General features: G+C 40.5%; 1 protein-coding gene across 1 annotated transcript in view; it reads left to right on the top strand.

Annotated features, from left to right (window-relative positions):
- The first annotated feature begins 4,960 nt into the window (after positions 1 to 4,960).
- DBX2 (developing brain homeobox 2) overlaps positions 4,961 to 23,299 on the top strand; it is a 37,985-nt gene continuing 19,646 nt past the window's right edge. The window contains exons 1-2 of the mRNA XM_025477351.3: positions 4,961 to 5,421; positions 20,634 to 20,729. Of these exons, the coding sequence (XP_025333136.1) occupies positions 5,028 to 5,421; positions 20,634 to 20,729 (490 nt within the window). The 5' untranslated portion in view covers positions 4,961 to 5,027. The remainder of the gene's footprint in view (positions 5,422 to 20,633; positions 20,730 to 23,299) is intronic.

The following is a 23,299-nucleotide window of genomic DNA, read 5'->3' on the forward strand; positions in this document are numbered from 1 at the left end:
TGGTTCTTTAAGGAATGAAAATGTCCCAAGCCTATTGGGCTATCTCAAGGATTAGGTTCTTTTTCATAAATACTAGAAGCTTCAAATAGCTAATTCAGTGAATTAAGAGACTGAGAGCCATTCCCATAGCCCCATGGCCAGGTGTGAAGGCAAATCTCAGACTGAATTCTATGACATGTTTAAACATGTCACGTACAGAAACAGCCCTGTAGTATGTTTGTATGCTCAATGATGTCCATCTCTCGGGCCTTTCAAGTTCACATCCTGTATGAAAGATTCACTCGAGGAAATGTGACAGTGTCTAGTCTCGGGATGCTGCTAAGATCATAGCTGGATTTAGGCAATGGGTTCCTCAGTCACTGAGAAACTGGGGAACCAGAGCTGGGTCAGAATTAAGCCTTTTGCTCCATTCCGGAGAGTACAGACTTTCAAGTAAAGGTGGGAATGCTTTCCTCTAAATCTTAAATACCACCTATTTATCGGGTGAAAAATAACTTATAATGTCTGTTGGGCTATCTAAAACACCCTTTCATGTTAACTGAGATAAAGACAACTGTTGGGAAAAGCAGTCTCCCACACACGGTCTTTCATGCTCATTAGGCTCCATAAGAATAGGCCTTGGGCCTGGAAAGCTTCCTTGCCAAAAGGTAAAGAGCCCACACAGCCTCTTGGCTCCATTGAACACACGTTTACCTTCAGCCTCTTTTCTCTCATCTTCTAAATATTTTCATTTCTTCTTTTTATGACCCCATAACTTCCTTAAGCTTCCCCCTATGTTTCCTCAACTGCTACTTCTTTACTTTCTTACCTTCTATGCATCTTCAGTCATGTATAAACTGGTGTCTACCTTCTCTGCTCCTGATGGAAAGGCTCTTGACCAAGTCACTAAGAATCAAATTACTCTTTTTATTTTAAATCTGAGGCATTTACAGCCAGTATATTAGTTAAGGCAGCTGAGGCTATGCTGTTGGAAACCAACTCCTAAATCTTAATGGCATTTCCCCATAAATGTTTATTTTTTGCGTCCGTCATGACCTACCTATGTAAATATTCATCTTTGTGTGCCTTCCATGTGGTGATTTAGGGACAGAGGCTGTTTTCATCTTGTGGTTCCACCACGCCCTGAGGACTTCTTCATCCCCTGTGCCTTGGCATCTGACAGCCAATGAGCAAAGGGCTGTGTGGATTGTTAAGGGATAGAACTGGAGGACAAATAAGATCACTTCTCCTCTTATTCCATTGGTCGCACACAGCCTGAAGGGCAGGCTGGGAAATGTACCATAGCTGTTTGTCCAGTTGGAAAAAGGAACTGCTGAGCATACAGCAGTTTTTTTTTTTTTTTTAATCAAAGTCTGCCATTCTTCCTTTTGAAAACCATCTCCTTTGTCTTCATGGCTCCATTCTCTCCTCTTCAAGTTTCAGTCTTCAAATCCAGACCGCTCATTTTCAGTCTCCTGCAAGGCTCCTCTTTCTTTTATCCATCTCCTTAACGTGAGCATTCCCCAGCATTTGTCTCTTGGCTCATTTCTCCTCTCACTACACTATTTTCTTCTTTTTTTAAAAAATATTTTATTTATTTATTCATAGAGACACAGAGAGAGAGAATGAGAGGCAGAGACAGAGGCAGAGGGAGAAGCAGGCTCCATGCAGAGAGCCTGAGGTGGGACTCGATCCAGGGTCTCCAGGATCACGCCCTGGGCTGCAGGCGGCGCTAAACCACTGCGTCACTGGGGCTGCCCTCACTACACTATTTTCTTTGGAAATTTCCACAAAGAACCAGAATGCCTGTCTCCATTTTTCTGTTCATCTTCCATGTTAAACCTGCTCCTCATGTTATAAGTCCTCATCCTGATTAAGTGGGTATCTGGTCATTAGACCAGAAAACTGGAAGTGATTCTACAGTCTCCTTTACTCTCTATAACCCAGGTTTCTCAACCACCACACGATTGACATTTCAGGCTGGGTGACTCTTTGTTGGGGGAGCTGTCCTGTTCATTAAGGATGCTGAGCAGCATCCCTGGCTTCTAGCTATTAGATGCCAGTGGCTAACTGCCTCATCCTCTCCTCAAATTACAGCAACCAAGAATATCTCCAGACATTGCCAAATGTCTCTTGAGTAGGGAGGGGACCACCCCCCAGTTAAGAATACATCATCCTAAAAAAAAAAAAAAAAAGAATACATCATCCTTGGGATCCCTGGGTGGCTCAGCGGTTTAGTGCCTGCCTTTGGCCCAGGGCATGATCCTGGAGACCTGGGATCAAGTCCCACATCGGGCTCCCTGCATGAAACCTGCTTCTCCCTCTGCCTGTGTCTCTGCCTCTCTCTCTCTCTCTCTCATGAATAAATAAATAAATAATCTTTAAATAAAAAAGAATACATCATCCAATCCTATAGATTCAACCCACTGTAATATTTATCCCCTCCATTCCAATTTCTTGCCATTAGTTCTGTTAAACTCCACATCACTTTATGTCCAGATCTCTCCAATTGCCTTCTCCCTGGCTGTGGGGAAGATGAATGATCCAACAGTTATTCTCAACTCAAGTCTTCATTGCCACCTTCCATTACAGAACAACAGAATGCTTGTTTCTTACCTTCCATGGCGTGGCCAGATGACACCATTTAGCTTGACAAGTAGATTTGTGAAGAGAGTGATAGTTGAACTTACAGGTTCTAAGGCTTTGGAATCTTCCAGCTTAGATTGTATCTCAGCCTCAGCACTCTGATAGTTGGGTAGCTTTATGAAAGTTATTTATGTTTTCTGTGCCCCATCAGTAACACCAGGTACCGACCTTAGAAGGTCAGCCTTAGAAGATTAGTATGAAGTTAAACAAGTTAACATATTCAAATAGTTTAGTCTATACTTGGCCAAATGCAAATACTACGTGGACGGGCATGGATGATGTAATTTCTCTTTGCTAATCTCAAAGGTTACTACTTCACAACCCATCCCTAACCACTGTTCACCTTTTAAGATTCAGTTTAGGGGAATCTTACTCTGGAGGTTTTCTCACACTTTTCCTTCCAAATTACAATCCCTTCCTCAGATAATTGCTTCTTTTTCTCCCTAAGCTTTGAACACCTACAAAGCAAGGACCAGACCTTTCTCTTCTCTCTATAGACATACTCCCAGGATCACCGCAAGTGCTCAGTAAGTATGACATGATCAGTAAAGGTGTGTTGACTAAATCAGAAAGTGAATGAATATTAGTAACACACACCAGCCTTGCAAATAACTTCCCTTCCGTTTAGCAGCAGGTAGGGAGAGTGGATTTTTAGAAAGCTTCCTATGTCATACCTAGTATAAATGAAACACAAATCAACTAGGTGAATTTTTTTTTAAATTTTATTTATTTATCTGTGAGAGACACACACAGAGAGAGGCAGAGACACAGGCAGAGGGAGAAGCAGGCTCCCTACAGGGAGCCTGATGTGGGACTTGATTCCAGGACCCTGGGATCATGACCTGAGCCAAAGGCAGACGCTGAACCACTGAGCCACCCAGGCGCCCCTCAACTAGGTGAATTTTTAAAAGGAAATTTATCTCACTAGTCTGGCAAGTCTGGCCAGCTTTTAAGTAAACTGAAGCTAGGAACCATATTATTATTCAGATAAAGAGGAAAACCATACATGCAACCCCAAACCTTTCAGACATCCTTTAAAAACCTTATTTTAAATAAATTCATCTAAATTTGTACAGGGGAGTAGCAATGGGAATTGTTAATTGACAGTGAAGTCACAGTTTTAAAACTCCATTGATACAGTCTCTAAAATGAGGAGCTTTTAAATTGCTTTGTGGTTAGAAGAACTTTTAACTACACACACACACACACACACACACACACACACACTTTTTTCTCATGTCCAGTCTCTAGCAGGCTGTTCATAAATTGGAAACTGGCCAAATTTCTAGGGGGTGGGGAGGGGTGGTGGTGCGGGGAAGAGCAAGTGCGATCCTAAATAATTCAGTGTTCTCATCCTGGTTTCCGTGGAGGAGGACCCCGACCACTTTTGGCTAGGAAAACTCGGTGGTGGCTTTTCCTCCTGGGTTTCGGATCCAACCATTCAAGCCACTCCAACCAAGGTCCCTCTGTCCAGATCAAAATTTATCAAAGCATCTCTTCTGGAGTGATCGCTAAGTAAAATCTCATTAAAAAGTGACTGGAAACGAATTCCTAGAGACTAGGGTTTTCTTAAAAGGTCTCCCAGAAACACTCATTTCCTTTGCCTGAACCAATGAGCGCAGGGGAGCGTGTGTGTGTGTGTGTGTGTGTGTGTGTGTGTGTGTGTCCATCTCATGTGCAACCCACTCCTTCCAAAACTTTTTGTCATCTGTGGGGCCACCAAGTGTCAGCAACCCTCGAGGCCTTCCTGATGCCTTTCCACACCCTGGGGGCTGCTGGCTTCCCGCGGATGACGCCCCCTGGGAGCTGAAGAAGGGCCACCAGCCCCGGAGGGCGCGGGGTCTAGCAGCAGGTGGCCCGCCCTCTGCAGGCGAGCGTCCCCGGGCCTCCGCGGGGCTCCTTACCCCGCGGCCGTGCGCCCCGGCGCCCCGGGGGGCAGCGTGGGCTCCAGGGTCCCCCCCAGTCCCCAGCCGCGGGGAGCGGAGCGGGCGCCGGGTCCTCGGCCTCCACGCCCACCTCCTCCCCGCTTCGCATCCCCTCCCTTCGCCAAAGCTCAGACTCTCGGGGGCCGCCCTTATTGTGGGCCGCGTCTGTCACTTTGTGGGCCGGGTGACATGAATGGATGGGCTGGACACACCTTCCAGCCCTTCTAAAAAAAAAAAAAAAAAAAAAAAAAAAGTCCGGATCTGCTTAGGGCGCGAGAGGGACTCCCCCGGCGCCCCCAGAGCCTGCGCCGCGGGCCGGGGACGCGCACGGCTTCCCCCTCCCACACTCACTCCTCCCACCCTTAAAAAAAAAAAAAAAAAAACCCGCCCAACCCAAATAAATAATATCGTTGCGAGGCCGCGGCGTCCTCGGGGCCCGGTCCTCCTGGCGGGGCCGGCGGCGGGCGGCAGCGCACTATGCTCCCGAGCGCCGTGGCGGCCCCCGCCGGCGCCTACTGGGACGTGGTGGCGTCCTCCGCGCTGCTCAACTTCCCCGCGGCGCCGGGCTTTGGCCACCTGGGCAAGAGTTTCCTGATCGAGAACTTGCTGCGGGCCGGGGGCGCCCCGCCGGCCGGGCCGCAGCCCCCCGCGCCCCACGGCCCCGCGTCGGCTGCGGGCGCGCACGGCCGGCCCCTCCCGGCCAGCCCGGTCCCGCTCAAGCTGTGCCCCGCGGCGGAGCCGGGCAGCCCGGGCGGCGCGCCCTACGGCACGCGCTGGGCTTTCCAAGTGCTCGGCCCCTCGGCGGACGGCGCCAGGCTGCCGGGCCGCGCTCCGGGGGCCCGAGAGTGTAGCTTCCAGCCTCCAGCCGCAGGTGAGCAGCCGGGTCCCCCCCCCCCGCGACCCCCGCCCCCGGCCGGTCCCGGCCCCCTGCGCTCGGCGGTGCGCCCTGCGCGCGGGGAGCCCGGGCCTCGGCGCTCGCGGGTCCGCGCTGGCCCGGGGTCGCCCCGGCGCGCCTGGAGCCTCCGTGGAGATGCCACCGCCGCTAGCTGGGACCCCCGCCCCATCCGCGTCCCCATCGCATCCCCGCACCTGCCTCCGGGGCTCCCTTCCGCAAGTGGTAGGGCCACCCTGGCGCTCAGGCCCTCCGGAGCCACCCTGCCCGCACCTCCCGGGGGCAGCGGGAAAGGGCACCCCGGGCCCCCGGATCCCCGGATCCTCGGATCCCCGGGCCGGCTGGGCCGGTGGCACGGGGTTTCCCGAGCGCAGCGCCTCGGCCCGGCCGGCCGGTGTCCCCGAGGCCGCGCGCGCCCAGCTCTCCCCCGCGGGGTTCCCGCCCGGCCCGGGGCCCCGCCGTGCGCGCTCGGCCTCCCCGACCTCGGCGACCGGCGGGGCCCCGGGGACGCGCGCGGAGGTCCTGCGGCGAGCGCTGCGCAAACTTGGGCATCGGGGCCGACTTGCTCTTTGTGCTGAGCCGAAACCGCGAAATTGGCACCTGGAAAGGGAAATTCGGCAATACCTGCGCGGATCTGCCCAAAGAAAGACATCTGGGCTTGTTTTCATTTTTCGCATGAAACCTAAGCGGTGTGATTGGGACGAGGATGCGGGCGGTTTAGTCCCCTGTTAGCCAAAAGCGCTTTGGAGACGCGGCCGAAATGGGCAGTAAAGGAAGGAAAAGTCTCCTGGAAACTCAGAAGCAGAGATCCAGTTGGATTAAGTTTGTCTTTCTTTTCTTTTCTTTTCTTTTCTTTTCTTTCTTTTCTTTTCTTTCTCTTCTCTTCTCTTCTCTTCTCTTCTCTTCTCTTCTCTTCTCTTCTCTTTTCTTTTTTCTTTTCTTCTTTTCTTTCTTCTTTCTCTTTCTTTTTCCTTCTTTCTTTCCTTCCCTCTCTCCTTTTCTTTTCTTTTTTTTTCTTTTCTTTCTTTTCCTTTCCTTTTTTCTTTTTCTGCCTCCTTAGACGATCTTAACTCATTCTTTTAATCCCGATGCGTTTGTCCAGAATGACTAATAGACGCTTTTTCAGCAGATTCCATTGTCCCAGTAAACTGCCGGATCAAATTTATGGCTAATGGCTTTATAGAATTTAACATGTTTAGAACCTGTCCCGGTCTTTCAGTTTGCAATGGTTACTAACAGAATGGAACAAATATGATTATATGAGCACCGGTCTCATTCACGTGGAATAAAACCTAAATTCTAGGAAGCCTTTTTTTTTTTTTTTTTCACCTTGGGAAAAGAACAGATACAGTTAAAGGCAGTTCCTTGGGAATTTGGGCTTCTCTGTTATTTCTGAAGTATTTGGAAAATTAGAAACGTATAAAGCAGATGCACCTAGACAAGAGTTAGTAAATAATGTTGTGGCATGAAAAAAACATCGTTTTCAAAAAGATGGGCGATTTGCATAACTTTTAGTGGTTTGGCATTGTGTTCATAGAAGTTATTTTTCAGGATTCTTAAACTGCTCCTGATTGTGATTGGTTACTCAGCCACTGAAAGTTACTGAATTTTCACTTTTGTAGATTTTACAGATTAATTTTAAATAAACAAAATGCAAATCAAATGCTGATAGTTCAGTAACTGAAAAAGAATTTTGTATATCTCTCTCACTCAAAATATTGCAATTATGGGGTAAAGGGTCTCTTTACTACATTTTGAAAAAAATTTCTAGTATATACTCATTCTTGTACACTTTAAAGTGTCAAAATGCAAACATGAGTTTTTGGAGTAATTGAGAGAGTAAAAGAATTTATATTTCCCCTTGAATATTCTGATATAGTTTAAGCATGCACTTTCCTAATATTATATTTGGTCCTCATTGAAGATTTGATATTCTCCTAGGTTAATTTTCATATGAACGAATAACGTTTTACTGAAAAAAAAAAGTCCATTTAATTTTTGAATCTAGAGAAGTATCTTAAGAAAATTAAAACTCTCTCTATTTTTTCCTATAAGTATGCTGCTGAAAACCAGCATTTACATTCATTTATCTCTGTAATTTGACATAGAATGTAGTTTTCTGAACATTGCCCTACTTTTATTTAAGTGACAGATTTTTGTCCTCCCAAATGTTGTGGGAATTCTTCTCTACTGTGTAGAATTATGAAGTTATAATGAGTACTGACAAGGTTACTATCACCTGAAAATTAGCTGACTGATGACATAGTGATGATGTTCTATAGAGAATATAAGGGAGATGGAAGTGCTACTGTTTTTGGAAAGATAACAGTATGTCTTTATATTTCTCTCTGAAAGGTCAGCGGACAACCCCTTCTGATCCTTTAGACACTCACTTAGAAGTGGATCACAAATGTGATCTTTAATCATTTCACCATATTGACTAGTCACTTTTTTCCAAACTTAACTGGTTGAGTGCACCAATCTGAATGTCGAGTGAGAAAACCCCAGAGTTCTTTTTTATTTCAAGGTGCATTAGTGAAATATGGGACCATTTAACTAGGGGATTTATACCACCTCATGCATTTCTGCTTTACTATCTTTGTTACCCATTTTTAATTATACCATATATTTCCTTCATTCACCAAATGCTTACTGACCATCTCCCATGTGTCAGGCTCTGTTCTAGGCCATTGAGATAGTCAGTGCACAAAACGGATGACTGTCTCTTCCCCTGTGGAGCTGACATTCCATGTTCCTACTGCTCTGTGGCTTACCAAGTACTTTCATAATCGTTAGCTGCTTTAATCTTCCTAGTAGGCCAGGTTTTTTTTTTTTTTTTTTCTATAGTGATTTACTTTACTTACTAATTTTGTTTTGTCAGAAGTTACAGTGAAAACCTCTGTGGACTTGTGAAAGAGACAAAATCACCCCATATCTTTGTATTCCTTATATTAGTCTTTCACTGAATTTCAGAAACTAGTGATAACCAATTACACATATCACAATAATCAATCAGTTGTGATTTTGTATCTGAGCCCAGAAGGAAAGAAATTGGTCTTCTCATTTATCTTGCTATCGGTCTGCAAGGTGGTGACAGTTCAGCAGTAACCCAGATTTACAGGTAATAAATGAGAGGGTAGCTGTCCCTGCTTCATCCCTGAAAACTCGCAAGTCTTTGAGTATTTCGAGGAGGGAAAAAACCACTCCATAGCTATAACGGTGTCAAGTGGTTTATAAAGAGTGGTTTAAAAACTTTAAAAATGAAAGGGCGTTCCTCAAAGCTCAAGAGGGGCACATTTAGCACAATAGGAGGTAGTAAATAGTTCACCTCCAGGGTTGAATCCTTGGATCTGTTCTAGTTTATTAAGGAAAACCAGAAGGTTTTCCAATTAAATTAGAATCATCTGAGATCCTTCCCCAAAAGTTCATGAATGTCATTATTTGGTGAATATTGTGCTAGATTAAAATATCCATGTTTTTGTATATAAAAGACTTGAAGTCTAAAAAGCTGAAAGATTTAAATTTCTTTTGATTATGTCACGAGTTTTATTCAAAAATAAGTGTAAATAGCCTGGCTTCTTAATGACATTTGTTATTTTCAACATTTTAAAAAATGTTTGAAGTAAAGATAATTTCCTGAATGCAATTTATTGATTATTAGATCTATTACTTTTTTTTTAAGATTTTATTTATTTACTCATGAGAGACAGAGAGAGAGAGAGAGAGAGAGAGGCAGAGACAGAGAGAGAAGCAGGCTCCCTGCAGGGAGCCCCATGTGGGACTGGATCCTGGGTCTCTAGGATCACGCCCTGGGCCAAAGGGAGGTGTTCAACTGCTGAGCCACCCAGGAGTCCCAGATCTATTCCTTAAAAGGATTAGAAAGCAAATATTCCTTCTGGAATAAGTGAGTCCTTCTTCTTCTTCTTTTTTTTTTTTTTAATAATTTTGTCAATTAAGTTGTACTGTATAGTACAGAAATGGAACCAGGTCCATGGCATTTTTCTGGCCCCTTGTTAGGATTGCTTCTTACCATTAATACTTAATGCGCATTCTAGTTTTCGTATCCACTTCCCAGTGCCAGTTACTATGTACCTGTTAATCCTTGACTCTGTCTTAAACTAATTGTACTTAGTTTGGTCTAGTCCAACTTGAAGACTTTGTGACCTAATTGATTAAGCCAGAATTTGTCACTTATTTTTGCTCTCACTGTGCTTTAGATTTGTTTTGGCAAATTAAAATCAGAGCATCTCGAATGTTAGTGATGCTGACCCGGAACCAGAATGGAGAATGGAGAATCCAGAGAAGAATAGGATAGACCCTGTTCTAGTGGTTCCTTCTGCAAGCCATCACCTCAGCCATCCTTTGGTGGAATCTGTAGTGTTTAACCACATTCTTACAACATGTTTATGTATTTTTTTTGTATCTCCTTAACATGTCTTTAGATTTATATTAACATATTAATAACTTTACTCAGTTCATGAGAATCAGCTCTGAACAAAAGGTTCTGTGTTCCCCAAGTTTATGACCTCCTTCAGATTCATGGAGAAATTCTTGCAGCGAAAAGAACCAACATTACTAATTAGTCCCTTCCTTTCTAGTAGTGACTCAGTAAGCCACCGTCCTTACAGAATAACACCTGAGTTGGAACTACAATGGGGTAGCAATTTATGTGTATTTAACTTGCCTCTGGCTTTAGCACCTATCCCACTCCCAGCCCCTAACATATGCTTCTCTACTCCACTTTAACAACAAGGAATCTCAATCTGTTAACATGTATTGAAGCTATTGAGGTTTAATAATAAAACAGGAGTAAATCCAGCAGGCAAGTAGGAACATTTTAGAACTTTTCCCCTGAACTCTTATTGACTTAAGGGATTTGAGGGTTATTTTAAAAGGCACAGTGGTTTGAATGCCCAGAAAATTGCATGCACATTTATGGATAAGTAAACATAGGATTCAGAGAGTTCAGGGTTATTTGCAGAAAGCCAAAGGATGCCATGTGTTGTGGGTAGTTTGAAAGGATTGTCGATAGTGATTTTATTCACATTTATTTGCCATAAATGGGCCTCCGATATTAGAATCAAAGCTGTGAATTTGACTCCACTGTATCCCTCCTTGAGTGTGCCACCTTCTTCCCCTTTCTTATACCCACCAGAAAAAAAAAAACCTCCTTTGCTGTACGAAATCATTTTATGCTTAGGTTTGGTGCTGAACAATGATAGAAATGGCAGCAACATGAATGTAAGGGAAGCAACATAGGTGATGTGGTCATAAGATACTTTGAGATTCTTTGCCATGAAAGCTTTTACAGAAGCGAAATGCTCTTTTTAACATATTTAAACAAATATGTCCTTAGGTGTGTGTGGGGTGATGATGGAATATTTAATTTGCACCTCACTCAACCTGTCTTCAGTACCCTGTTTCTGTTGTTGATATTGTTTATGACTTTAGACTATGTCTTATTATATCTTTCAAGAGGACTTGATTTGTTGCTCCTAATGCAGTGTTTGTCTACTTAATCTTGGCTCTAAATAAAGTTTTTTCCTAATTACAGTGATTTTTTTTTTTATAGCAGAGGTACACAGTTTTTAAATCAGTTAAATCAGTATAAGTTTTCATTCAAATACACCTGGAGTCTGTCAGGAATAAAAAGGCAAATTGGAAAAAGAAACAATATGATTTTTATCTAGGAATGCTTGTTAGAATCCTTATTTAAGACTTCATTAGATCATGCTTTCCTATTTTATACTCTCTTAGTAAGAAATTGGATTTTTGCCTTAATGTATAATATGCTTACCAGACCCTTGTATATTTTATTCCAAAATATTTTATTTTACTTTCAGTAATGTTTCCACTTTTAATGAAATTTCTCTCTTTTATTCTTTTTAGCCTCCAGTCAGTACTTGATTTGGCAATGCTGAGTGATTCATCACTTTATATAAAGTTACCATAGCTGATTCCATTTTTAATAGTGTTATTCATTTTGTCAACCCGCTATTAGTTGGGACTATTTCAGGGGCACATTCTTGTGAGTTATGTGAACAGTAAACTTGAAGGCACTAAAATTCCCTCTGAAGTCAAAGATCAAAAAGCCTCTAAAGTTTTTAGACTTTTGGTTTCAGAACCAAAGCATCTGGGAAAAGGAAAGAAAAAAAAATTTCACGTCTTTTTCTATATTACTGAATACTTAATTGCCTTCTTGTTTATCAGTATTCCAGAGATGAACTAGGTTTTTCACTTTTGTTTCACATTTAGGCACTTTGCCATAACAACCTTAATTTTATTAATGCAAAGTGGCTGTCAGAAATAGAATATACGATACGTACATTTTTACCAGTCCTCTTGAGAGGACACACCATTCTTGTTCTTTAAAATGTTAAATTTCTGACAACTATTAAAATTAAAATATGTGGAGGAGCCTGGGTGGCTCAGTCGGTTAAGCGTCTGACTCTTGATTTTGGTTCAGGTCATGATCTCAGGGTTGTGAGATCAAGCCCTGCATTGGGCTCCACGTGCAGTTTAGGATTCTCTTTCTCCCTCTCCCTCTGCCCGCCCCGCCCCACTCTCTCTCACTACTCTCTTAAAGAAAATATGTGAAGGAGTTATTCTTTGTGAAGAGCTTTGTACATTAAAAGGGAATAAAAACCATGACTGCTGGCATATTTCTTAAAGAGACTATCCCTAGGGCTGGATTGAGTTTAGGTATACTGAACCAATTCTGTAGTTATATTGGATCTGAAGCCAAAAGACAGCCCTATTTAAAGCAGGAAAAGAGGCACTCCTGATTATTTACATATTTCTATAGGTGCTTTTGCATTACAAATTGAAGAGTTGCAACAGACCTATGGCTGCATTTTTTTCCTATTTTTTATAATAAATATTTGCCAACAGTTCCTCCAAAGCAAAAATGGCAAATTGGGTAAATTTAAAAATGCAGTTTTCTGAGCTGGTTTTAGCAGCATTTCTATAATTTTAAAGCCTAGATTCAAGTCTAAGGTCTTTATATTACTGATTATATAACCAATAATCCATTCATAGAAGCTCCTTGAGCCTCTCTTTCTGTTATCATTTTTAAAATAAGAACAGAAATTAGAGTCAGCGTTTGACTTTCAAACATACTGCAATAGCCCACTGATAACATACAGCGAAAGATGTGAAAGACTCCTTCCTGCCATTCCACCATAAGCAAAATATTGGTAAAAGGGAGACTGCTGTGTAAAAAGCCTTCTCTGAGGTTGGAAGCTTAAAGGAACAATTTATTCTCTCACAGTCTTGTGGGTTGACTGGGCTCTGCTGGATGGTTCTTCCTTGGAATCTCATTGCAGTTAGATGGCAGCCAGGGCTTGATCTTGTGAAGGCCCAACTAGGCTGGATGTCCACAAAGACTGCTCATATGGACTTTCCGAGTGTGTTGAGCTTCTAATAGCATGATGCTTGGGTTATGAAAAGGGGAGTTCTAAGAGCAAACATTCCAAGAACCAGACAGTGGCTGCAAAGGCTTCTTATGGCCTAGGGATGGAAATTCTAGAATGTCACTTCTTCCACACTCTTAGTCAAACAAGGCAGCAAGACTATCTCAAATACAAGGGAAGGGGAGTTGAGACCTCACCTCTCAATGAGAGGGGTGCCAAAAATTTGCAGCCCATTCAAAATCTGCCACAGGGCAAAATCAGGGTAACCATTCTCAGATACAATTCTTGCAGGTCCGTCTCCTGCTGGGGTAGAACCAACGCAAGAATTAGTCACACAGAGTGGTATATAGCTCGGAGCTGCTCAAGGAGCTTCATTAAGGCTTTTAGAATTTGACAGCTACAGATGCCATTCTCTCATTACGCCATTCTCCCTGTGACATTGCCTGTATAATAAAAAAGAGCAATGGGTTTCCTCATATTTAGCTCGATTTTTCAGAGCTGCTGATGGAGATACGGTGAAGAGAGAGGCAGCCGAGGTAGTGATCATATTTGATGATTGCAGCGAACCAGGGCTCTACAGCTTGAGAAGAAGCCAGACCCTACCCACCTGCTGATGATGGGAGGCTAGAGAAGATGCTAGCACATCATCACCTATTCTTATGTTATTACTGCAGTGGGAATCTTCCGTGTAGCTCCACCTTGCTTCACCACATCACATCCAACACTGCCAGGTGAAATTTCCTAAAATACAGCTTTGTCATATTACCTACCTATTCAGGAAGACCTTACTTATCCCCATTTGACAATAAAATCAAATAAAAAATACTCTATTCTTCAACACCTTCATTCCATCAGCTACAGTTAACTCCCCCAACTACATTCCTTAACGCTCAGTCTTTGGGCCTTGTGCCAGCAGCCGGGCTGGTCTCCTTAACCTGCCCTACATGTCACTCCTTGCCTCCTTTCCTTTTGTTCGTGCCACCTTTCTTTGTTGGAATGCCTTCTTTTCTCATCCTTTGTCGTTCCAAATACCTTCCAAATTAAGGTGTGGATTAAGATGTTGTTCCTGCTTAAAGCCTTCTTTGACAAAGCCTTCTTAACAATAATCTTTTCTTTTTACTTGATTCTATGTTTCAGTGGAAGTCTTGACCATGCTGCTTCTTTTTATACGGTGTCTCACAGTTGATCTCAAATTACATAATAATGGCAGGAGTAAAGGCTAACATTTATGGAGTGCCTGCGGTGTCAGACATTGTTCTGTGTTCTTTTCAGTGGTCCCATCCCAGCTATGCATTGTAATGACCTGAGCAGCTTTTGAAACAATGCTGTGCTAAGGAGCCCACCCTTAGCCAGCGTGTCTGAACCCAGTTGGTGTGTGGCCTGGGCATCTGTGTCTTTGAAAAGCACTCTAGATGATTCTAATGTGTATTCAGGGTTGAGAACCAATGGTAAGTAAGGGAAATGCACAATATGAATTTTTTTCAAATCTTATCTCTTTCTTGGGGAATGCCTCAGATTTTACAGAACAAAATTGAATTTGGAGAAGAGAAAAAAATTGCATTTCATTTCTTTGATCAGCAGATAGAAGTCTCTAAATTAAGGAACACTAAGTAGAAATTCTTCTAGGGAAGGAAACTGTCCCTTTTCAACTTTGTAATCCCAGCACACAGTACACTGTGTGGCACTTGATAGAGATGCAATAAATATTATTTGCACAGAATTAAAAGGATAGACTCAAACAAGTAGACACTACACTTGATTTATTTTCTCATGAGCTGTACCAGAACATTAAGACCTTTGTTTTTCTGTGTCTGAAATACTCGAGGAAAAAAAAAATGTGGACTTCTGTTGTTTTCTGATGAGCAGGAAAATAAAGGATGAATTTACTCAACTTGCTTTCCCTTGTGACTGAAGGCAAATTTGCATGTAGATCACATAAATGAATTCCTTCCAGGTTGTGTGATAAAATAAATCACACCTCATTAGGTAAGTGATATTTCTTAGGTCTTAACCATGCAGGGCATCTGGTTGCCATTCTTTGGAGTCTCATTTTTGGGTCCACTCTATTCCAATTGTGTATTATTTTCAGGTCAGAAGTTTAGATTTCTATATTCCTGGTGCCCATGTACCAGGCACTTGAAGAAGATCATTTAAAATAATTTTTTAAAAGGTTTTACTTATTCATGAGAAAGACAGAGAGAGGCAGAGGAAGCAGGCTCCCTGCAGGGAGCCCAATGTGGGACTGGATCCTGGAACCCGGGGACCATGACCTGAGCCAAAGGCAGATGCTCAACCACTGAGCCACCCAGATCCCCTTAACACCATTTAAAAAAAAAATTAAAAGGGCTAGTTTCCAAGATCTATAAAGAACTTATTAAACTCAACACCAAAGAAACAAACAATCCAATCATGAAATGGGCAAAAGACATGAACAGAAATCTCACAGAGGAAGACATAGACATGGCCAACATGCATATGAGAAAATGCTCTGCATCACTTGCCATCAGGGAAATACAAATCAAAACCACAATGAGATACCACCTCACACCAGTGAGAATGGGGAAAATTAACAAGGCAGGAAACAACAAATGTTGGAGAGGATGTGGAGAAAAGGGAACCCTCTTACACTGTTGGTGGGAATGTGAACTGGTGCAGCCACTCTGGAAAACTGTGTGGAGGTTCCTCAAACAGTTAAAAATATACCTGCCCTACGACCCAGCAATTGCACTGTTGGGGATTTACCCCAAAGATACAAATGCAATGAAACGCCGGGACACCTGCACCCCGATGTTTCTAGCAGCAATGGCCACGATAGCCAAACTGTGGAAGGAGCCTCGGTGTCCAACGAAAGATGAATGGATAAAGAAGATGTGGTTTATGTATACAATGGAATATTACTCAGCTATTAGAAATGACAAATACCCACCATTTGCTTCAACGTGGATGGAACTGGAGGGTATTATGCTGAGTGAAGTAAGTCAGTCGGAGAAGGACAAACATTATATGTTCTCATTCATTTGGGGAATATAAATAATAGTGAAAGGGAAAATAAGGGAAGGGAGAAGAAATGTGTGGGAAATATCAGAAAGGGAGACAGAACGTAAAGACTGCTAACTCTGGGAAACGAACTAGGGGTGGTAGAAGGGGAGGAGGGCAGGGGGTGGGAGTGAATGGGTGATGGGCACTGGGTGTTATTCTGTATGTTAGTAAATTGAACACCAATAAAAAAAAAAAAACAAAAAACAAAAAAAAAATAAAAAAATAAAAAAAAAATAAAATAAAAAATTATTTAATTCCCTATTTCCTGGGGGTATCTTTTGACCCTCTGTTTGCCTTAGTAAGACATGGTACCTCTTCTGGTTTTGTCCTCCTCCTTAAAAGGTGCTGCTGATCAACATAGCATTGCAGTGGACTCTTGAAATTTATTTGAAGGTTTTATTAGTGGTCTTTAGTATTCTTTCTGTGGAATGTCAACTGAAGTCAGTACCACAGTTTTGCACCAACAATAAAAAGAATGTGGTTTCACCCCTTTTAAATATAACGTTGTTCTGCTCCATCAGTGAAAGAAGAGTGAAAATAACAGAAAAGTAATTTAAAAACTACTATTGCTTTCTAAACAATAGAATTTTGGAAATATTTTTTCTGTAGTTGGGCTTGTAACCATCCTTGACTTGAGATGCTTGTATCATCTAGTTATGCTTAAAAAGAAATCAGGCCAGTTCACCATTAAGTTGTCTCTAAGTTCCCACCTTAATTAAATATTCATAATGATTAATAGATATTTTGATGCTGTGGCTTCAGTTAAGTCAGAACATCTGATTAAGAAGTGAAAAGTTCATGAGGTTTTCTGTGAATAAGTGTTTACTCATTTAGATTCAGAAGGTTTAGTTCCAAGAATTTTAAGTTTGTTTGTTTGTGACTTAGAGTCCCACAAAAACTGGAATTGTTGGTGGGATACAAAATTCAGGGTATCCCAAAATGTTGTGCTAACAGAACCTAACATTGTGCTTTAGTACTGGACATTGTGCATTTCTTTTTTTTTTTTTTTTTCCATAGGAAAGGCTATTTGTTTTTCTCTTATGGAAAGCTTGGGAGATGTGTCCCTTTCCTGGGCTCTCTGCACATGAAATCTTTATCTCTCCTGGCTAATAACTAAATATTATACTAAAATATTTATGTTTCTCTTTTCCTTTAAAAAAAATTGCTGAAAAGAGTCCTCATCACATTCCAGATGCATACACATTTGAGGCTGAATGCTAATGAATGAATGAGAATGTGTAGAATGAATGTGTAGAATTCATAGCTAGTCCAGTGCCTGGTGTATAGTAGGCACTTCTTAAATATTATTGTCATAAATATCATTCAGTAGGCCCATGATGAATTGTTCCCGATATGATTAGTGATAAAGTGACTGCATCTAGATTGCATTGACGGGTTTTGAAATGCATGTCATCTGGGATGAAATTGCCTTGTTTCCTGCTTTTTTCAGAGCATCTTCCGAGTAGTTCTTAATGGTTTACAAAAGTTTTAACACATCTGTCAACTTGCTACTTTGTTTTTATCACAGTTGAGTTTCCTTTTCTGCTCATTGCTTTAAAAAAGCATGTGGTTTACAAAGATTTAAAAGCATGATGTATATTTTTAAACACATTTCATGGTTTTATTTATCTTGTTTTTTTTGCATTTCATTGTTTTAAATGGTAATTTCCTCATGCCATTTGACACCCCTGCAATCACATGCTCAGCTGGATTACTATTTGACTTATGTCAAAGTAGGCGCATGTAAAAAAAAAAAAAATGGAGCACTTAATTGGAATTTCACAGCAATTTTCACATAAGCCAGCTTAAGCAAGGTGTATTTATGTGTGTAAATCAGGAATCTACTAATCTGTGTAGATGCATGTATATCAAAGAGATGGTTTACAATGGTGAAGAAATTCTGTACACCTGCTCATGTGGCCTGCTCATGTAACATGTAGTTCCTTAACCACAAGAGTTTATTACTGTAGATAACATGTCATTTTTATCGCAGCTTTTACTCCATTAAGATAAGGTAATATGTAGTAAGATAACAAACTATTCAGTGAAAACTTTTCATGGCCAAATTTAATACTTAGATCATATATCTCAAAACTTCGTGTATCACAAATGAATTTAAATGATCACTTGTCTCAAGTGAACCTTCATTTTTAAAAAATCTTTTATTTTTTTCTATTTTTAGGGCCATAGGGTCAGACTGAAAAACATTTTGACCAGAATAGTAAAATTTGTGATTTGTACATATATTGCATGCTTATTATAATAATATCACTACTGTACTTATTTCCTACATTTTATGCTAAGTAAAAATATGTCTTTTATGTGTGTTTTTCTAGCTATCATGATAAATATTTCATTGTATGAATGGCACAGCATTACATTTTGGGCCAAACAGCACAATAGCCATAACTTAACTGTCTATGGAGTGTTTATTTTGGAGGTGAAATAAGTTAACAGAAATGCTTGAGAATGAACATAATGTGACAACTTTTATACATAAAAATAAATTTTTATTTTTCAAAGTACTTCATGTAGTCTAAAAATAATGAAAAATGTAACTCTGCCTAAATAATGCCATTTTCTTAAAAGATGTCAAATTAAAACGAATGATTTATCATTTCTTAGATGGTTTTATAGTCAATATTGGAACAACTTGTGATAGCAGTAAAATTTTTTCAAAAGTTTTATTAGCTGCCTGGGTGCTCATTTGTTGGAGCTTGCGCTCTTAATCTCAAGGTCGTGAGTTCAAGCCCCACATTGAGTGTGGAGCTGCTTTAAAATAAATAAAAAATAGTTTTATAGAAATTTTGAACACCCAAATGAATTTCCTCTTCATACTTTGCTTAGTTGCTGTATTTTCAAAATGTCATTTTTTAAAAAGATTTTCTTTTTAAGTCCTCTCTACACTCAATGTGGAGCTCTTACAACCCCCAGATCAGGAGCCACACGTTCCACTGACTGAGCCAGCTGTGCCACTCCTCAAAATATCATTAAGAGAAACACTTTATTATTTGAAAATTTGGATATTAAAAAACAGAAAATTAAAATTGGCAGCATTCCATTATATTACTTTTTTATGATTAATTTGCAATTTGAAGGCATTAAGAACCTAAATTCTTTTGGGACGATACACTTATTTTAATATATCCTCCAAAAATATTGGTGAAAATGCACACATGCTTATCGGTGTTTAAAACACAAGTGATTAAAATACAGTGGTTAAAATACAAGTCTGAAATTACTGTTCTTGAAAAAGATGTGTATTCATATCAAAATAATATTCGTTAAATATGATTAAGAAAAACATTGCCATTGAATATGTAGGGAGAGTAATAAAGATATTTGTTTCCTAGTCATGTTCTAGATTTTAAGGTCATCTGTTATAGATGATACTATATTTCAAGGTGTGTCTGGGGAGCAGGGAAGGGGTTAGTTCCCCATCCTCATTTTCTCCCTAAGGAGATCTACAGAAGCTTTCTATTTCTTAGTTTTCTACATTATTTGTTCATTTATTGAAAAGTTATCAAAAAAAAAAAAAGAAAATTTATCGACATTTAGAATGTGCCAGGTACTCTTTTGGGTATGCCATGGTAAAAGCAAATCATCCGCCTTCAGAAACCCTCACCTGTATTTATATTATACTTCATTATACTAAAGGACGTGGATTTTTTTAAGGTTCTTGACCAAAGCCCAGTATATAGTAAGTGTTTAGTAGAGCTATTGCTCCTGTTCTGTGACATCCTTTATAACTATTGTTTGTCTACTGAAACAATAGTTTCAGTACAATTTCTTTCCTTATGACAGAATTGGTACCTATTCCAGGCACATGTGTTGAAAATGTCACAAATACCATAGTTTGAGAACATGAGCAGAACAGCGTATGTGGTAACTCCCTATACTATAAACACAAGTGCTTCCAGGTTAGCTAATTTCTCCTGAGATAAAATGCTATTATTTTCAGATATTTTTGAATATGTAAAAGTAATCAGAAAAAATACTTTTTGTTATAGAATTGCTCAGTAAATTGACTCTTACCAACTTTGGAATCCAACTAATTATACATTTCAAAGAACCTCCTGAAAAGAAACAGTAGTATAATTCCTTCTAAAAAATTAAACTTAAGGACATAATGTTCAAATTGTTTTTTTAATTTAATTTTACTTTTTACTTTTTACTTTTTTCCTTCAAATTGTTTTCTTGGTAAATGTTATATCTTGAGCTGTATTTTTCAGAATGGTAGCCCCTACGCACATGGATTCATTTTATTATTTATTTATTTATTTATTTAGGATCTATTTATTTTAGAATAATTTAGATTGAGAATTCAGTTAGTCAGTTCCACCAGCCACATTTCTCAGGAGCCATGAGGCAGATAGATCCCATGTTGGACAGTAGAGATTAAAGGACGTTCCATCACCACAGATCATTCCCTTGGACAGTGTGGCTGTGGGATATTTTAAATAAAGGAATACATGCTACATATAATTATGACCACACAGAAAATCAACTAAGTTTGGTTTTGATCCACTGAGTCTTTTCAACACATCTTCTAAATCTTGATTAAAGTGTTTGGCAATCTCTTTGACAGTTAAGGCTATTTTAGAATGACTTTCAGTGAAATTATAACTAAGTAGAGTCTCAGAGAATGAAGTGTTTCACTCAGTGACTTTTGGGAAACTAGAATTTTGATTATTGTCTAAAAGAAATGGCTCATCAATGAGATCAATGCTTTCTCCACAGCGTCTTCCAAACCTTTCTTCCTGAGCGCCCCGCCATTCTACTCGGCATGCTGTGGTGGGTCCTGTCGGCGCCCTGCATCCCCCACTGCTTTTGCAAGTAAGTTTTTATGCTTCATCAGCAATGCCTCAGTTATTCTGTAAACCAAAGCAGCAGGATTTAATGTGCTCTGGAAAACTAATTGGTAATGCAATGGCAAGGAGCTAAATCCTCACTAAAAATCACAGCGATCCTATTCAGGAGGTTTCCAGAGATTTATCAGACCTCAGCACACTGAGCAATTGTGAGTAGTTTCTAATGGCATTGAAACCCAGGGCTGACACACCAAGGAAAGCGACTTGTTTTCCATTTGATATAAAAGATCTCAGAGGGACCAGTTTGGCTCTTTCTGAAACGTGTAACCATACTCATTTAAAGCAGAAAAAAAGAGAGGAAGGAAGCCTAAGAAAATGTGCTGTGTAAAATTTCCATCCAGCTTCAAATGTGATGCGGAAAGTCATTAGGTGTCCATAGAAAATAATGAAAATTGTCCAGATTGTAACAGGGGATAAATACCTCCTCTCTGGGATCTTGAAGAAAGCCAGAGTTGTAGGAAATATTTTCAAGAGGACTTTTCCTTGAACATGACAAAATTGAAACAGTGTCCGGGGGTGAAGTGAGAACCAACTTTGAAAACCTTTCAGAGCATGCGTGCACACACACACTCACATACCCAAAGAGAACAAATGTCAGACTAGAAAGAAATTAAGTTCACCTCGATCTTGAGATTTCTAGGTCAAATAAGAATTTGTAGGCAGAGACTCTGAGTTTATGATAAAGAAGTACAGTAAAGGGGCACATTTAGTTCAGCTGCCCAAGAGAAAACATTTATTCAGGTTAACCCCTCTGTCAGGTGCAAAGTGAAATAGGAGTTGAGTCAGGCTGAAGTACAGAGCTCTATCACGGTTGAATTCAGGTCCCTGCTGCCTCTCTGTTAATGTGTTTTATGAATGTTTCAGGAGAGCAGTTGCTCAACAGAATGATTCCTGACAAGTGAGGCAGCAAATGCTGGCCGTTTAATGAGCTGCAGGCTTCTGAGCATCTCTTTAGGGGGCCGATACTTTCCCACAGAGCACTTTACATGGCAGGGACCCAGCCACAATGGGTGACAGACCCATGACCAATCGTCACTTTCACTTGACTCATCCACACGCGACCTCACCACGATTTTTCACTGTGCAGATGAACTTTAGCAGCCATTTCACATGGAAAAGGCTTGGGCAAGGGTCAGTTGCCCTTTTGTATGGTCATAAAGCAAGGCTCTGTGTGTCCATCTTTTCTCCTGTCTCACATTCCGAGTGAATTTCTGGACACCATTTAAAGCACTTGACTGAAAAATAAAGCAGTGAATGAAACTGACTTTTATAGACTCATTCTAGCTCATCTTCCCATATAACCCTGTCCACCTGAAAAGGGATTTAGTGGATGAGCTGAGTGTATACAGGACTTGCTGAATGCATAGGGCCCATTATCAACTCAGGGGATTGTTTATTAACCAGGACTGATACACCACTATTTTGGAAGTGACCTATTAATTGTCCATTTAACTAGAATGTATTGATTCAAATAGAAAAATAGAAACCATGACTAAACCTTTTACTCGCTCCTTCAAGGTGGTCTCCTATGAGGGCAATTGAAAAGGGTTGTGCAAATTAAGGACACATTTGTCACCATAGGATATCAGGAAAAGGCTGCTGGAGTAGAGACTTAAGTCCCAGATAGCTGAGCCTATGGCATAGTGGCATCTCTGGAGTTAAATCTTTGGTGTTGCATCCCTAGGGTAGAGATTAAAAGAGATTCCACCCCTAGTTTTGGTTACTTCACCTTGATAGAATACTGGACTTGCATTTTAGAGAGCCTCTGGCACTGTGGGTTAGGCAAGTGGAAATGGACAGAAAATCCTAACAGGTGGACATTCATGTACGTGTGCTTGTATATGTTTATTCATTTTATAGCAGTGTTTTTGTAAAAGTCTCTAAGCCCTAACAGTACACTAATGCCTGGGCCGTTCGATAAATAGAGCATATAAATGGAATCCTAAAGACATTTCCTAGAGAACTTCCATCTTCTCTCTTGCTTGAAAAATTGCTTTAAGCGAGACTCATTTTCCTCCATCTGCCTCTTGGTTCTTCCCACTTTATAAAACCTTTAGCATAACCATTGTAAACTGTGGTATCTATCCCTGGAGGCTTATAAAGCCCTATGTTGATCTTTTTTTTAATTTAATAAAACATGCAAGGGGTAAATCAGCGCAACTCAGATCAAAAATAGAGAATGCTGTACTTGGTTTGTCTCCATTTCTGAAGTTGGCATTTTAAAACACTTTAGAGATGCCACAAGTGTTTTTAATAAACTTTGGTGTATCATTAGTTATAAATCTGAAATGAATTTATTTTTTGTTTACAGTGTTCATTGTATTAGCAGCAAATAATAATGAAATGGTGAGTTTATGCTGTCAATAAAGAATTTAACATAAATAACCATGATACCAAGGAACGTTAATAAGGCTTACATCTGCACAGTACTCTCTTTTATTTAAGGCATTTACTAGATTTTCTTTTTTTCTTCTTTCTTTAATAATAAGAACAGTTTTTATGCCCAAGCATTAAAATTTTTTTCCATCACACAGA

This window comes from Canis lupus, chromosome 27 (assembly GCF_003254725.2).
Source record: "Canis lupus dingo isolate Sandy chromosome 27, ASM325472v2, whole genome shotgun sequence".
Taxonomy (NCBI): Eukaryota; Metazoa; Chordata; class Mammalia; order Carnivora; family Canidae; genus Canis; species Canis lupus.